Source organism: Mustela putorius, unplaced genomic scaffold (genome assembly GCF_011764305.1).
Source record: "Mustela putorius furo isolate JIRA1106 unplaced genomic scaffold, ASM1176430v1.1 tig00003909_pilon_pilon_pilon, whole genome shotgun sequence".
NCBI lineage: Eukaryota > Metazoa > Chordata > Mammalia > Carnivora > Mustelidae > Mustela > Mustela putorius.
The window spans coordinates 7,244,993-7,261,952 of NW_025422057.1; the positions used below are offsets into that span (position 1 = coordinate 7,244,993).

The 16,960-nt window shown below is 63.4% G+C and overlaps 1 protein-coding gene across 2 annotated transcripts in view; it reads right to left on the minus strand.

Annotated features, from left to right (window-relative positions):
* Positions 1 to 3,893: 3,893 nt before the first annotated feature.
* The window catches only part of LOC101694300 (phospholysine phosphohistidine inorganic pyrophosphate phosphatase), a 114,672-nt gene continuing 101,605 nt past the window's right edge, over positions 3,894 to 16,960 (minus strand). For both annotated transcript variants that reach the window (XM_004751753.3, XM_045068448.1), the window contains one exon: positions 3,894 to 4,645. In XM_004751753.3, the coding sequence (XP_004751810.2) occupies positions 4,549 to 4,645 (97 nt within the window). In that variant the 3' untranslated portion in view covers positions 3,894 to 4,548. The remainder of the gene's footprint in view (positions 4,646 to 16,960) is intronic.

Here is a 16,960-nt window from a genome sequence, read left to right on the forward strand (position 1 = left end):
GCCTCTGGGAGCCTGCTGCGTGGTTTGTCGGCTGTGGTGGATTGGTGGCTCCCCACTCTGTCCACGGGAGCAGTGGCTCTGGGTTGGCAGGGGCCGAGGCCGGGCCCTCCTCTCCCCTCCGAGCCTCGCGGTCAGGGTGGTGAGATGGGGCGAACAGACATCTCAGCTCTCCAGAGGCTGATGCGTGAAGGGGAGCGAGCCACTGTGTGTGGCCACAGCCGTGGGCATGAGGGAGCCCTCTGAGGCACCGTCTGATATGCCCGGTCCCCAGGGCAACGCGTGTGTGTACACGGGTGCGTGTTTGGAGGTGGAGGGGCCTGGCCTCTCTGTCCATCCAGGAGCCAGAGACCCCAGGACGGCAGAGCAGAGACACCGGCTCCATGTGATTCCGGAGTCAGGCGCGGGAGGGGAGTCTGCCTTTGCCAGCTGGGCCCCCCACAGGGCCGTGCGCCCCAGGTCGTGCTGCTGCTGCTGCGGAAGGCCCGGCCTAGCGCCCGGCAGCCTGCCACCTTCCCCCACGGGCTAGGCGAGGACGTGGTGCGGGCGGGCCGTTCCCCACGCGGGCAGCAGGGCTCAGACCTGCGCTGCTCCCGCTGGTGGGGGGGACCGGCGCTCCCAGCCTGACCCAGGGTGGGCTCCGGGGCGCCCAGTCCGCGTGCCTGGCCCTCCAGACCGCGGACGCTTGGCTAGCCACGCTCGGGAGGTTGAGGACAGGCTTCAGAGGCTCGTTTACATTTCTGTAACCCAAGGTTTGCCCATGAAATCGAACCACAGAGTTTCTGCCTAGAACGCCCGCCGGGTCCCGAGGACGTCCTGTGGCTGTGAGGCACCAGAGCACTCTGGACTCTTCCTGTGGCTGGTTTTCCTTCCCGCAGCCGCCCCCGTACCAGGATGGTGTTAGAACGCCGAGTTCGTGCCCCAGGTGAAACACGGCTGCTGGGGCTGAAGCTTGGGGGCTGGGGGCCCAGGGACCCAGGGACTCTGCCTCCTGTTCCCTGCCCGGGTGGCCCTAGACAGACCTCCAGCCCTCCTCAGCTGAGGTCCCTGGCTGGGCCCCGGCCTCCAACTGGCCTCACTTAGGGGCATCTGCTCTCCGCTCAGCCTGCCCAGCCACGGCCACCCTGCATCTCCCCCAGTGCCAGGGGAAGGACACGACCCGAGCTCCTGTGCCTCCAGATCTGCCTGAAACCGGACTCTGCCCGGGGCCCCAGCGCCGGGCTCACGGGGTCTGTGGCCCCCGGCGCCGGGCCGTCTGGCACCTGCGTCCGATGTCAGGCCGCGAGCCGACGGAGCGGCTCCAGGTGTGCACAGGCTGAAACCCCTGCGGGGCTTACACGGGAGTCCGTGCCCCGGAGCCCGGCACCACGCCCGGCACCACGGCGGACTTGGCCGAGCCGCAGTGTGTTAAGAAGGCTGGGAGGGGCTGGAAGGAATCGCCCCAGACAGTCGCGGAGGGCAGAGTCTGACTTTTGGTTTCTTTTTATACCAGTATGTTCACCCTCTGAATGGGGCACTTTTGAGAGAAAGGGAGAGGCCCTCGGGATGATCACACCGACGTGGGGGGGGCACCACGAGCCCCAGGAGGCAGGCACGCGTGTCCTGCCCTGCGTCCCCATCTCTGCAGCACTTTCCACCTGAGAGGGGCAGGGTTGGCCCCCAGGAAGGCCCAGGCCTTTGGAGGGGCCTTATTCCCCCCCAGTCTAGAGGAGGAGAGAGGGGACACCGAAGCGGCCCTGGCCCCGTGGCGGGCGGGCGGGCTTGGTGCTGCCACTCAGACTTCCCGCCACGCCCCAGCCTCCGGTCCGGGCCTCCTGTCCTTCCAGGGTCGCGCCGCCTCCTTTCCATGTGGGGGAGTTTGGGAGGGGCTGCCCTGGCCCTGCCTCAGGGTTGCCTGGGCATGCCTTGGGATCTGGATCCGGCCAGCCCCAGACTTGGACGTGAGGTGAGACCTAAACTCTCTTGCTGCGTGATTAACCTGGGCGGAATTGGGTTTGCAAAGTGGTCGCGGGCCGGCAGCACAGGGTTGCTTGCACTGGAAGGTCTGGCGGGTAGGTGAAGCCCTTGTGCCCCCAAAGAGGTGACCCTGCAAGACTGTCCTCCCCCCCCACCATCCACCCCTCCCCCGCCCAGACACGGCTGGGCTCGTGGCCCCCAGAGCCTGGGATGTCCTGCTGGGCAGCGTGGCCAGACTCAGGCCCCTGCCTCACGCCAGGGCTCTGCAGGGAGGGCTCCCGGAGCCAGCCTGGCCTGTTCCCTGGGCTCAGAGGGCCGTTTCTTAGTGGCAGGTCTGGTGCCTCTCCTGACCGCAGACAGGTACTTAGGCCACTGGCGGCCCTGAACTCCAGCCCCACCCACAGGAGCGGCTTCGTGACATGTGTCTGTGGCTTGAGATCTGCACCCGCCTGCCGGGAAGGAGGCTCTGCGGCAGGTGGACCGTGGGTGGCTGGAAGGACCCCGGGGCGAGGGATGCCCTTCTCCCTTCTGGGCCGCAGGACAAGGGTCGTCATCCACAGCAGGGGACAGGGCATGCCGGTGTGGCCTGCCCCCCGATAGGGCTCCGACCGTGTCTGTTCAGGAAGGAACCCCCCCTTTCACAGTTAAGGCAGCTGAGGCTTGTGGATGGTGCCCCCCGTGCTAGGGCTGAGTGGACCTCGGTCCTGAAGAACATTTCGTCTCCAGACGGAGGATACCAGTGTGCAGGCTCACCAAGAAAGTCACGGTCACCGGCCACCCCCATGGAAGGACTGTAGGAAGAACTAGAAAGGACAAGACTTGGGGTCAGACCTTGGTCTGAGTCTCAGCTCTGCCCTCCCCAGTCCGTGGGCTGGTCCTCTGTCCACACCACCATTTCCTTCTCTGTAAAATGGAGAGAGTGTGGATGTCCCCTTCACTGAAGCTGGGGTGGCACGTTTCCCGGCCAGACACAGCAGACGTCTGCCCCCCCACCCCACCCGAGCTGTCCCTCGGACACCCTCCCCGTCCGCCTCCTGGGCAGCAGCCGGTCCATGGACCAAGAACAGCAGCGTCCTGCCTCCAGAGGGGACACTGCCCTGGCCACAAGCCCCAGCCAGGACAGCAGGCAAGGGCACCCCATGAAAGAAAACCAAGACAAACTGGCCGGAACATGGCAAGTCCGTCTCCTTGACGCTGCCCTCTAAGCCCTGGTGCGCTTTGCCCACCGCGGGCCCGCCGGTCCCCAACAAGCTAGAATTAGCGGACTCGTCCAGGAGCAGGCGATTTGCATACTTCCCAGCTAATGGGCCCCACGGCCCTCCTCCCTCACCACCATGGACACCAGCCCCGCCGGTGGCCTCCCTTCTTGATGAAAAGACTTGGCCACTGGTTCCTCTTAATCCTGATTTAATGGTGGCCAGCCCGCCTGGGGACAGCACAGCCCCCTGCGGGCCTGAGGCTCCCTTGCCAGGGCGACTCAGAGCTTGGGGTCCAGCCTTTCATCTCGTGCTCCGCAGAGTGGAAACCCCGTTACGGACCCACGACCTCTTTCACGCGCAGTCGTTGCCCAAGACTCATCAGGGACTTCTGGATTGATTTGAGGAGAAACAGCCATCAAGTGATCTGTTCAGCTGACTGATTCTGAAACCTGAAACCCGGCTCTGAGTGAATTCTGGAAGCCTGTGGCTCACCACCCCCCTCCGCAGGACGGCCCGTGAGAGCTGGCCAACATGCGCCCTGCTCTGCTTGTCCCCCGTGGGGCCGCCTGCTGTCCCTTCTGGGCCTCCGTCCTCCTGAAGGGGACGGGGTGGCACGGGTGTCTGGGGCCCTGGGCCTCTGGCTGCTCGAGCTCAAGCATGTGGCAGCACCAGGCCAGGGCCGGGCACCCCCCACCACCCCTCCTCGGGCCCTCTGGGTGTCAAACTGAGTCAGAGACCCAGTCGGGTCAGGACAGTTGATTTATTTAACCAGTAGCTGCCCCGGCAGACGCTGGGCAAGACACATTCACGTCTACCGAGTTAGGGCCCTGGACCACCCTCTGGGCCCACAGCCTTGACCCACAGGTTAGTTCTTGATTATAGGACGGCAGTCTTCAGGGTCCCCGGGGAGCTGCCCCAGCCTTGGGCTCCAAGGTGCCTCTTGGGGTAGGAGGGGGAAGGGGTGCCAAGGGGCCACTGGGACTCAGGGTGGGGGCAAGGAAGCCGGCGGGGGACGCTGGGCCGTCCCAGGGAGGCTGCTTCAGCCGCAGGCTGCATGGACGGTGCAGGAAGCCCCCGCCTTCTCCAGGCCCCTCCGTCAAATGCACAGAACGTGTGACAGAGGGCCGGGGAGTCAAGGTCCCTCAGGCCAGTCAGCTGGGACACTCCTACGACTGGGTGCGGCTAGAGAGCGTTCCTAGAGACAAGGGTTCTCCTCGTCTGGAGACACCCAGACGGGTCTGTCCCACTGTCTGACTTCACCGGGTTGGGGGTGGCTGGGGCAGCAGGCCATCCCCGGAGGAACAGCTCCACGGGAGGCTGGGGGAAGCAAGCCTGGCCTGCACCCTGGGGCCCAGGGGAGGGGTGGCGCCAGGCGGGGGTCGCCCTACGAGGCTCGTCACTTGTCCGCGTGCTGCAGAAGCAGGTCCACGGCCTCGGCCAGGTTGTCCACGTATCCATCAGCCTTCACGTCCGGATGCCGCTCATCACTGGGCCTGGGGAGCAGAGCCGCAGGTTAGACCATCCGTGACCCCTTCGGAGCCTCTTTCTCCCTGCGTCTAGCACGGGCCCTCAGGAGGCCTCCAGGTCCTTCTGTACTGGGTTACCGATGCCCCTCCTCCCACTCCCTGTCTCAGCCACCCATCAGGGTGCACACACCCCCTCCTGTTCTCGCCACAGGTCACCTCTCCGAACCCCTTCTAGCCGAAGCCTGCTCAGAGTGGCCGCTGGCTCTGCTCCATCCCCACCACCAGCAGAAATGTCCGACTCCTAACAGCAGGGCCGTGATTTTGACCCTGCTCTGAGTGCCTCCCCGTCCAAACCCTAGAGGTGCACTTGCCAACCAGTCCCTGTCCTCTGAGGTCACTCCCACACCACAGAGGGGGGTGCTCCTGGCAAAGCAGCTCTCTGGCTGGGTGGGATTTGGCGGGGTAGAACTGTCCAAAGCCCCAGATACGTCCTGAGATCTGCCTGGAGGATAAGCACAAGAGAAGAGAGACCACGCCATGGATGCAAATGCCTATGGGCCCAGGTGGCACCCCAGGACGCCAATGTGGGGGCTCCTGGAGGAGAGGCTGTGGACGGAGTCCTGAGGTAGAGCAGGGGTCCCAGTGGGCATGTGGGTGGGGAACTGTAAGAGGGCTGGAGCCCTGGCCACAGGAGCGACCTGGGGTGGGCTCCTAGGGACATCCCAAAAGTCTCTAACACTTGGGGGAAGGGCTGGGACCTCGTCCCTTGGGCTGCGTGCAGCCTGGTGCTGTGAGCTAAGACTCAAGTCCTGGTGACCAGACGACCCTCCTGCACTGCTCATGAGCTGGAGTTTGTGGGGCGGGGTACCCCCGTGCAACTTCATACCACTGAGGACCTGCTACTCAGATCACCCCATGGCCTGACCCCAGCTCCCTGAGAAAGCAGGAAATCATGGCTTCCCAGCAGCCAGGCCACCACCTCGGAAGCCCCCACCCTGGTTTGGAAGGAAGTGGTTGACACTGGCTCTGATAACATCCTAAAAGCCAAGTTGTCCCTTTTGAAGGGTTTGTTTTTCACAAAGCTCTTTACCCTACAGTGGCTGTCCTTTCAGGGCAAGGGAACCACCTTTTGTTTTAAAGAGTCAGCCTGGTGGCCTGGAGGCCACCTCCCCAGGGGCAGCCGTGGGAGTGGAGAGGGCAGCGCACACAACCCTGATGACTGAGGCCCCAAACCAGGAGCCCTGGAGACAACACAGGTGCTGAGCGCATGGGGACCCTCACCGCCACCACTGGGTCTGCAACTGGAGCAAGAACAACCCTCACATCTGTGCAGGGTTCTACGGGCTCGTTTCACTCTTGCCATCACAGACACAGCTGGCGATGGCGGGAACTTAAGATCCATCATCCCCAGCAGCGCTGAAATACATACTTGTCGCTGTCAAAAGGTTGTATGTGGCGTGGCCTTTAGTTCACCAAATTGTGTGCCGGCACCTGCTTCGGACCCATCCATTTCACTCCCAGGTACGCACATGACAAAAATGCGTCGATATGTTCACCAAAACACGTGTACTAGAACATTCCACGCAGCTTTATGGTAAGAGCACAAAGGAGGAAACTGCACAAGTGTCCGTCAGCAGGGGCCAGAGAAACACGGTGGCAAGCGCAGGCGGTTGAATGCGGCGATGGTCCTACTCCCAGGAAATGACCCTCTGCGCTGCTGCATGGGGGTCCCACCAACCTTATGACAGGCCGCAGGAGCCAGGCTCAAGGAACCCCAGCTAGAGGACCCATTTACGCCAAGTTCAGGAGCGACACAACCAGTCCCTATGGTGCAGGGGCCAGAAGACGGTTACTTTTCGGGGGAACAGGATTGGGGGTGCTGGCAATGTTCTAGATCTTCACCTGGGTGGCAGTTACGGGGTGGGGCACACAGGGGAAAACGCATCACGCTGTTTGTTTTTAGAGTGCTCTCTATGCATCTGCAGATACAGGCATGTGACGACGTCACACATGATTGACAAGCACAAGGTATCTATGTGCTGTCACCTTGGCCAGTCTCTGTGGCCCCCCAGGCCAAATCCTCCCTGCAACCGGCTTTGTACAACCCTCAAGCTGCTGGAAAAAGAATATGCAACGTTTGGCTCACAAAGCCTTGGCCAGCTACACCCCGCGCCTCTACCACACAGCCTTGCAGACCTCTGGTTCCGGCCCCTGCCACCCACCGGCCTCTCCATTTTCGTCCACCCGGACGGCGCTCACGCCTGCCGACTGCCCAGGGCTTCTGCGGGCAGCCCCTCCTGCAGGACGTCCTTCGTCCCTGGAAAGCCTGCGCTCCCCACTCGGGCCCTCCTGGTGGGCAGGAGCCTCCCGTGGGCGCTGCTGGCCCTGCCTGGCTCGGGAGTGTGCGGCTGCCCCACCCCCGTAGGGCCGCCCCGCCCCCATCACTCGGCCCCGCCCCGGATGGGGGGGGTGATTCTCAGCAAGGTGGGCGGGAGGGGCCCTCTAAGAGAGACAGAGACGGAGTACCGGAACAGGCAGTAAACCTAATCCAGGAGAACCGTCTGCCTCAGTTTCTCCACCTGTGCCTTGAGGCTAAGCGTGGTTCCCTACTCATCACGTGACCTGACACCTCAGTGCCTTGGTGTCCCTGACTCTCAACAAAGGTAGTAAGAGGATGCATGCGCAGGCTCTGGCAAGGGGCAGGTGCGGGGGTGGGGGGGCAGTTCCTTTCTCTCAATCACTGAGAACCTGGATGCCGCAGGGGAGCGCAGGGGAGCGCGCTATGTGCCGGGATGGCAGGGAGAGGGAGTGGCGGCCTGGCCTTGGGCCCTGCCTCGGCACACAGGCTGGTGGGAGGACAGACCTCAGTATATGGGATCCAGGGAAGTCAAAGAAGGGGCCTGTGTGTGAAACCACGGGCACTGGATGGTAGGGTGGGCAGGCTGGGACCAGGACCCCGGGGGACGGCCCGATGGCCCCGAGTCCCAGCAGTCCCTGCACCTGAGACCACAGCTCCAGGTGCCCGCAGGGAGGGGCCGGTGGGAGGACAGGCACCTGCCCAGGCATCACTGCTCCCCGGCTGCCAGCCCCCTGGTCTCCCCTCTTGCTCGGCCTGTGCACGGGGGCTTGAGTCTTGCGCCATCCTGGAGGTGCTCTTCGGGGCTCCCTCGGCTATCCCTGGGGCAGGAGCGGCTCCAAAGCCCCACTTGCCAGCGAGGTGGGAGCGCCCCGCCCTTTGCCTAGGAGGGGGCTGTTGAGCCAGGGGGGACAGCCAGGCAGGCTTCAGGTGACGCCTGGGCAGGTGTGGAGCCCCCCGGCCCCTGCTCCGGGGCCCACCCCCAGCTCCCCCGGCATTCCCAGCTTTCGCCCCAAACAGGTCAGCATGATGGCTCAAAGGAACCAAACTTCTCCTAGCAAACCCCACCCGGCTCATCGTCCAAGTCCCCCGGGTGGCTGGCCCGGGGCTCCCCTCCTCAGACCCCTGCCCCGGGCCCCTGGGCCAGGCGCCGTTCAGTGCCGGGAGCTCAGCCCCGGGAGGGAGCAAGAGAGCTGCCTGTGGAGGAAGCCGCTCTGCAGCGAGCTGCTCGTAAGCCTCACTCGGCGCTCGGCACCTAGCCAACGGCGGACCCAGCTGATCACGTCTAATTACATATCATTTAAATCCAAGAATCCATTAAAAGAAAGGACTGCATTAGCAGCAGGCCGGTGTTTGCCAACACACAGAGGAAATCACGGATTTTTATGTCTTAATTACGGGATGCTGCCATGAGCTATGGCTCGGGAGCCGGGGTACCAGGAGGGGATGGTCCGGGGCCCAGCCCGAAGCCCCGAAGCAGCCACACTCGGTCCAATGGCAGACCAGCGGGCAGTGCCCCTGTCCATGCCGGCTGGTGACCCAAGCCCTGCAGGGCCTCAGAGACACGGCACCACGGAGGCCAAATCATGAGACCCAGCAAGGATGTGCCCGTGGCAGTGGGAACAGAGCAGAGCGTGATGGAGAAAGGGACCAAGAGACCCCTGGGCCTTGAGCAGGATGTGGAGGGACAGACGGGGCAAGAGCACAGCCAGGCAGGGACGGCAGCAGGGGGCTGCGCGAGAGACGGACAGAGGGACCCAGACAGATGCACACACACAAAGCGAGAGAGAGGAGGGAGAAGAAACTGAGTCAGAGACAGACAGAGACAGAGGGAGGAAAGAGCAAAACAAAGGTGTGTGTGTGGGGGGGTGGACAGCAACTCGGGAGAGGGCGACAGAGAGGGATGGAGGGAAAGAGGCCAGAGAGATGGGCAGACGGGGCAGGGGAAGCGCGAGCTGCACAGAGAGATGGGCAGGGCAGACGGGGCAGGGGAAGCGCGAGCTGCACAAAGCTGGGGCAGGGTCAGGAAGGCAGACACACACCAGAGTCTCCCGGGCCAGAGTGGGCAGCCTCGGTGCCTTGCTCTAGGACACATGTGTCCTGGTCACCCACTTGTCCCTCTGTGACTTTGGGAGGCCCCCTTTCCCTGTACCTCATGGGGTCTGTAGGAGTCGCAGCACTGCCCCTCCCCAGGGCCCACTGGTCTGCCCAGCGTGAGTGTCTCTTTACCTCCTGACCCTCAGCTTGCTCATCTGTATGGTGGGCGCACGGCCGACTCTCAAGGCTGCTCTGAGAACGGAGCATGGCTACAACAGAACCACCTGACGCCCACCCCTCATCCTGCCCTCTGCCCTCCAGGCTCAGGAAGAGAGCTCTGAGGGCATTTAGAGGGAGCTGTGGGGCCAGGGATGCTTCCAGAAAAAGGGACATGAAGTCCGGACGCCCATCCCCCCAACATCACCCTCACCACCCTCCAGAGGTTGGCGTGAAAACACGGGTCCCTGTGGACGTCCCCCGAACTAGGCAGGAGCACCAGGCCTCCGATCTTGGCCTGAAGATGGAGGCGGAGGCAGACGCCCCGGGGGCTGCCCTGCAGAGGGCCAACGCATCCCTCTCTGCTCTCCTGGGCTCCGGGGGTGGCGTTCGGGTGTCTCTGGCTGCGCCCAGATCCGGTGGGCGGGTCAGAGCAGCTTCCCAGACACCCATCTGCTCCCGCCTCTGTGTGGGTCAATGCTGGCGGTGACCCCGCTGGCCCATGCCACTGGCTCGTGGGCAGAGGAGATAGTCCATCCCCACAGGGCCTCCATCCCCGGGGCCAGCCGGCATCCAGGGCCCGCCGCTCTTCAGGCCTTCCCCGCCCTCCCACACCTCTGTCTGCACCGTGTCCAGGGGCGCGCTTCAAACCTCCGACTGCAAACTCCTATTCATCCTTCAAGACCTCACTCACTCGTTCCCACCTCTAGCTCGACCCCACGGGGCCCACTACTCTTTTCTGAGCATGTGGCACGTCCTCCAACACTCCCCGCCCCCGCAAGCCCCCAAGCCATTCTGGCAGGTGCTCTGCTGACCTGGGCTGCCCAGAGGGAGGAGCCCGGATTCCTGCCGGTGCCGGCCGCCCCCGCAGGCCGAGCCCAGAGCAGGCACCCAGGAAGTGTCCGCCATCAAGTGAATGAACAAAGGCCCCCACTCGGGCAGGGCGCCGCCTGTCATTAGCTAGTCCTCCCCCTCGTGCCTCGTGAGCAGAGGGAAGAAGGAAAGACAGAGGCCGAGAACAAGGCCAGTGTGTGCGCCGGCCAGAGCGGCCTCACAGTGATGCTCTTTGTACCAGTTGAGGAGAAATGGCGGCCAGACCCCCCACCTCCATGCCCGCCCGCTTCCCCGGGGCTGCCCGAGGGGCCAGCACCTCTTCCCTGGCTCTAGCGACCGTGGGGACATGGGCAGCCTCCCCTCGGGGAACGCTGGAGGGTCAGCGCCACCGTGGCAGGCCCGCCTCCCCACCCTGGTCGGCCCCGGGGCACGACAGAGGCTCCCCAGCCTGGAGGCCACTGCTCACGTGAGGAGGGGCATATGTCCTTGTCCCCGATTGTTCTGGAAGAGCCAGGCACTCGGGGCAGGCCAGCCAAGTGAATTCAGGGAACTGGGCACTGGCCTCCAAGAGTGATGCCAAGCAGGCTGTGCTGACAACCGTCAGAGGAAAGGACAGAGGGTGTCGGCTCACGGGGCCAGAGGTGACACGCCTGGGCCAAGGGCAATCTTTCCATCTGAGCCCCAGCAGTCCAAGACCCAGGACCAGAGAGCTTGGCCTCCTGCAAATGCTTCCCACCGCCCCCCGGCTGGCCCAGGATGGCGCCTGGCAAAACGGCAGCTGGCTGGGAACCCGAGGGGCCACAGTGTCCCCCTGACCTGGGCTGGCTGCTGGCAGGTGCCACAGGATCAGTGACCTGGCAGTGGGGTGACCCGGAGGAAAGTCAGCCACAGATCTCAGATGGGTGCTTCTACCCCACGGTCCCCGGGGCCAGCCCAGGACCTGGGCTCCAGAGGTGGGGTGGATGGGCCTTAGGACCCCTCTGGGAAAACGCTGGGACTTGTGCTAAGACTTCACGAGGGGCTCTGACCTGGTCCTTGCTGACAAGGAGATCACCATGGACACAAGAGCCAGGGCCGCGACAGTCAGGGGCTACAGCCTTAGGTCTCTGTCCTCACCCAGCTTGTCCTGGGACAAGACAGCCTGAAGTCCCCGGGCCCTGCCCTGTCGAGCCAGCTCACACGGACAGGGGTTTCCTAACTTCCTTGAAAATCACGTGGGGGAAACACACTGAGAGAAAAACCCAGGCCTGAGAGAGGACTTGCCCCAGGCCCTTCTGAGGCCCACGACAACCGGGCCAGGAAAGGAAATGGCGACACCTCTCTGCTGGCTGGGACCTCTGTGGGGGGAGGTGGCCGCACCCCCTAGCTCCCATCCCCAGTGGGCACCTGGGCCTCCCCTCGTCTGCTCGTAATGGGGAGGGCTGGGGGAGGGGCAACAGGTAACCCTCCCTCGCGGTGGCCCCCGTGATGAGCACAGACGTGTGCCCGGGGGTGACACGCAGGTCTGAGCCCCTTCAGGCTGTCTTCCTCCCACCCACTGCCTGGTGCCCTGGGACCAGGCCCCGCAGGAAACTGACAGTGGAGCCAGGGGCCTGACACCAATGGGGGATGGGGCAGGGGACCGCAGGCTGGCCGCCTCCCCCACCCCCACCTCTGCTTGTCAAGGTAGGGCTGGGTCCCTACTCATGCCCACCCACTGGGAGACATACCCTTCCTGCATAGGCACTGTAGACTGTGGTGGGCTGGGAGTGCCCCCCAGAGAGGAGGGAGGTCACACCAGGTCAGGCCCTGTGGTCTCCCGGGGGTCCAACTCTCGTCCTGATATGGAAGCGAGCTGGGCCAAGGGTGGGCTGGGCTAACTCAACACCCCTCTTGTTCGGGCCGGGGGCAGCCCAGGGCCCAGAACTCCAGACTGCGTGACCCAACCTGCAGCTGGGAAGGGCCAGGAGTCTCTCCACGCTGAAGGAGGCACCTGCTGGGCCAATCTCAGGGGTTCTGAGCCCTGGAGGGTAAACTGAGGCAGGGTAAGGCACTTGCCACAGACCAGAGCTCCCACAGGCCGGCAGGCAGGCCCCGGAACGCTAAGCAAAGCTAGGGCCCCCGGCTGGGGCGATGGGTGAGCTGCAGATGTCACTCCCCAAGGATGAGGGCACAAACGTGCGCCAACCCCGCCTCTGTTGTAGGTGACTTTGAGGACAGTCTCCCATGTCCCCAGCACAAGGATGTGGGCACCATGACTCAGCGTTCTAGAGATGACAACGTGGGTATATGAGCCAACGACACGCACCCAGCGCCACAAGCAGGAAAGGCAGAGCTGGGCCTCCCACCTCATGTGTCTGGCTTTCTGGAAAACCTGGGCTCATTTTTGAGATTCTTCCCTTACCACGCAGGATATATCCCGCATCTGGGGGTTACTGATGTACCGTTGACCTCCGGCCAGACTGCGAGGCGTCTGGGTCAGCTCCCGGTCAGCGGTGGGCCCTGGGAGGCATCCGCCGGCTCCAGCAACCGCAGGGGGGACAGCACAGGGGGACAGATGACGAGGAAACGAAAGAAAAGGCGTAACTCACGCTGTGTGCGGCCTCCCCCACGGCTGAGCACGCTTGCCCCGCAGAGCTGAGAAGCCACTGTAACACCTTCTCCTCTGGGCCTCGCGGTCACCAGCAGGGGGGTTGGGGGGTGTCACCAGTGGGGGTCCAAGCCCCGCTGAGGGAGGGGAGGTCACTGTGGACCCTGACACCCCGCCTCAGGGCCACTCGTCCACACGGAGGAACTGGGCCTCTTTATGGTCTGTCTCGGCTGGTGGCACCTTGCCGAACAGAACCCAACCCTGGCACCAGCTGTTTCCTGGGCGGCTGTCACCGCCCGGCACCAGGAGGCACGGGGGTGGGGGTGAGAGGTGCCCTCACACGGACCAGAGAGGTCCCCAGAACCCCCGGGTGTGGCTGGAGACCCCACACCTGCCTTTGCTCAGTTCCCATCCACAGTGAGGCCAGAGTCACACACCGGTGGCCTTCGGACATGTCAGGCTGGGCCCAGAGTGTTTGTCAGAAACAGAAGCTGGAAGTCGGGCTTCTTTCGAACATCGGGAGGAACCAGTAACAACGCCCCAGCATTCCACAGGCAGAAACGAGCTGATGCAGCCCTTGAATGGGGGGAGCAGCTTGGAGCCTATCGTGCTCCCCACTCTCCAGCATCTCCCGGCTCTCAGGCCAGGCCTTGTTCACTCTGCTGCATTTCCTGCCTGCCTGCATGGGTATCTGAATTTGCCGCCCTACCCTAGAGCATTGGCTATCTGGGACTCATTTCCCAAAGAAAAAGTAACCTCCTCCAGGAAGCCTTCCCTGAAGCCTCCTCCCTAGCCCTCACCTCAGGGGCCTGCTCTTGCTCCAAGGTCCCTGTGTTGACCCCACTGGAGCACCCATCCCTCTACTGCAAGTGCCTGGGTACCTGTGGGTGCCCCTCCAGACTGTGGACTCCCTGAGGTCAGGCGCAACCCCATGGTGGTCTCATACTCCCGGGATAAGGCCTTGGGCACAGGCAGCCGACTGAGCAGACAAGCAGGGGGCCTCCTTCCTCTTGACCATCCAGGGGCTGTGTGTCATGACCAAGGCATCTAGCTCCTTCCGGGTCTGAGCCGTCCTAGAGGTCTAGGCACAAGGGCCAGTCCACCTTGGAACTGAGGGATGAAGAGCAGAAAGGCAGGAGTCTAGGCCCTAGGGCCCGGGGAGCCCTGGCCTGGTCTCCCCTTCCTGGCCCTCCCTAGAGGAAGTCCCCTGCTCACCCCCGCAGGCATCTGAACTCCCCCCAGTCTGGATGGCAGTGCTGGGCCACAGAGAATTTTGTTCTTGGAAACCACTCACCCACAACCCAGACAGTCAGAAGTACGAAAATGCCACCCCACGGCCCCTGTACGGGGCAGGCTGACTCGGCCCCGAGAAGCAGGCTCCCTGTGCCACAGACAAAGCAGGCTCCTGAGCCCGAGGATAGTGTCCCGGGCTGAGCCACAGGTGCAAGTGCTGGCAGCAGGAGCATACGGAAGCCAAGGTCAGCCCCGAAGCGGAGGGATGGGTCCAAGGGGCTCTCCCTACCCCCACCACCACTTAGACGGACGGGATCCACCCTCCCTGACATGGCTCAGGAGATGGCCCCGGCGCCCGCCAAACACCCCCACTTCTCCTCTCGTCTGTAACTCCCCGGTTCCCCGAACTGCCCATGCCACTGCCTAGAACACCCTCTCATGCCTGCTCCCCTGCAAGGCCCAGCTCAAGGGACCCTCCCCTCCCCTTGGTCTCCAGGACCCATCCTGCCCCCTGAAGGGACACCTGTAAGGCCTCTGGGACACAGGCCCAAGGAATCCAGTTGGGACAGACGGAGGCCTGGCACTGTCGTGGTTAGAGTACCCGCGGGCGGGAGCTCTGTCACAGAGCAGCAGGGCACCCCCGGGGCACCCCCGCCGGGCACGAGCAGGAAACCATCCCACAACCCCACGCCTCCCCCAGGTCATCCAAACAGCAAGGCCCGTTTCTCTGGTCTTCCCCCATTTTGCTCCCAGAGAACATGGGAGACCGGACCCCAGAGGCCCCTAATGACGACCGCATGGACTCAGGCGGGGACTGGGCAGGGATGGGGCGAGAGGGCCGGGGCTGCCAGCCGGAGTGTGTGTGGTCCTCCCATTGTTGGACAAACACCTTAACACTCAGAGCCCCTCATCTGCGGGGTAGGGGGGCTAAGGGGACCCGCCGGGGGCTGCGGTGGAGCGTGTGAGACAAGCAGCTGGCACAGGGTGTGGCCGATGCGATGTGTGATCCGGGTGGTTAAGAGCCCTCGAGGGCCCCCTCTGCCCGGGGTGAGGGGTGGGCAGGGTCCACAGCTGTTCCTGGGAAGCTCACCTTGGTCTCCACATCTGGAGAACAGATGCCATCTTTGGAGAAGGCGGTAGGTCCTTTTAGGGCCAAATATCTCAGGGGCCTCGTGACAGAGCCCGACCAAGCTGCCGGGACAAGTGCCATATTCCTGCTTGGCAGGGGTGGAGCATGACTGGTGGTGGCCGATGTCCCTCGGATGTCCTGGGGACAGGTGGCAAGGGGACCCTCTGGACTCCTTTGGCAGGGTGGGCGGGGGGGGGGCAACCACAGCAGAGTTGCTGGCCCAGCCCCTGGGGGCCACTTCTCCAAGCCAACGGGATGTACTATTCATAACAGTGATGGCCACGGGGAGCCCTCTCCCTCCGGGGACCTGGTGAGGGGCCTTGCACACTTTAGTGGCCCAAAGGTCTAGGTGCGACTGCCCCCTTCTTAGGGCGGGCAAAATGGAGGCTCGGAGAGAGTGAGTGGCCTGCCCGGGGTCAGCGGCCCAGTGCCTTTGCCTGTCTGCCTCCCCGGCGTGGCTGGAAGCTTCTGCAGTACGGTCTAGAGCTCCCCAAGAGCCAGGCGGGCTGCACTAGCAAGCAGCAGGCAGGGCCCGACCTAGAAGGCTCGCTCCGGCAGGGGGACAGGCCCTCCGGCTCCCCGTAGAGGAACTCCCGACAGCTGTTCAGAATATTTTGATAAAAACATGTTGAACACCTGGGGTGTGTTTAGTTTAGAAGCAGCCAGCCGGGCCCCTTGCAATATGCTCTCCAACGGTCAAATCCCCCGAGAGGCCTATGTGTGCTCCCACCCAGGCCCTCGGGAGCACCGGGCAGGGCGCTCCTCCCGGCCTCCCCCCGAAAGCCGCTGCACTCCCTCTCTCTTCCTGAGGCCGGACTGCAGGAGGTCAGGGAGATCCCCTGCTAGCCCGGCGAACCTGGGCTTGCACACCTGAGCCCTTGGTTCTCGTGAGGTGGCCCAGGAGAGCGGGAGGGCACACGGTGGTGGTGCTGCCCCATCCTGGGGGCAGAAGGGGTCACGGAATCCCACTCACTGAAGGCCTGGCGTCATTTCCACCACCACGTAAAGACCCAGGTGGCTGGGTCGGGCACCTCACTACTGACAGAGGCTTGCTGGGGGGATGCCCTGCGGGCACTTCCTCAAGCTGGTCTGGGATATGCCCCCGGATACACGAAGAGAGATGCTCAGGATGGGTCTGGAAGTTGCCCAGTGCTCAAGTGGCAGAGCAAGGCTTGCCCCCAAACACTGTCCTGTTCTGTTGGCCTGGGAGCAGAGTCTCCTAAGTCAGGGTGCCCCTCACTGGTGCTGCTCAGGGTCCAACATGTGGGGAAGTCCCACCTGACCTCAGAGATGCGGTTCCATGAACCCCACGGTCTTCCAGGGACACGTGTGGGACCTCCAGCCCACCAGCCTCCACGTACTCCACACATGTTCCTCTCACACAGGGTTAAAATCTGCACTTCACAAGCCAGGTCTACGCTGGCCATGGCGCACGCGGAGCTGGGCTCAGCATCACGAACCAGTTTGAGCAGTCCACGCCACACACACCCCCAAATGGCCAGAGGGAAGGATGCTGAGGCGGGCAGGACATGAGCAACAGGAACTCTCCCCCTGTGGCCGGCGGGAGGGGCCCGCAGCGCAGCCTCTGGAAAAAACCCGCTTGGCAGATATGTCCAAACTAGAAACCTGTGAATACCACGTGACCCGGCGAGCCTATCCTGGGCACCTGCCACAGGGCCATGAGATTCTGTTACCCGAGGGACGGAGACAGGGAGGTCCCACCAGCTCTGTGTACAATGACCCCAAACTGGGAACCAGCCCAGGAAATCTGCAGTGGGCCAGTCGTACAACAAATCCCATGACAGACTCCTGCTACACAGAACGTGGATGAAATAGAGCTGGCTTTTCTTTAAGTGTCTCAGCTCAGAAAGGTTTCTCTAGGACATCAGATGAAGTTGGAGAGATGGTTCAGAAGCTGCAATGAAGAAAGGGGGAAATAACTGCACCACAGGCCTGTGACCTGGAACC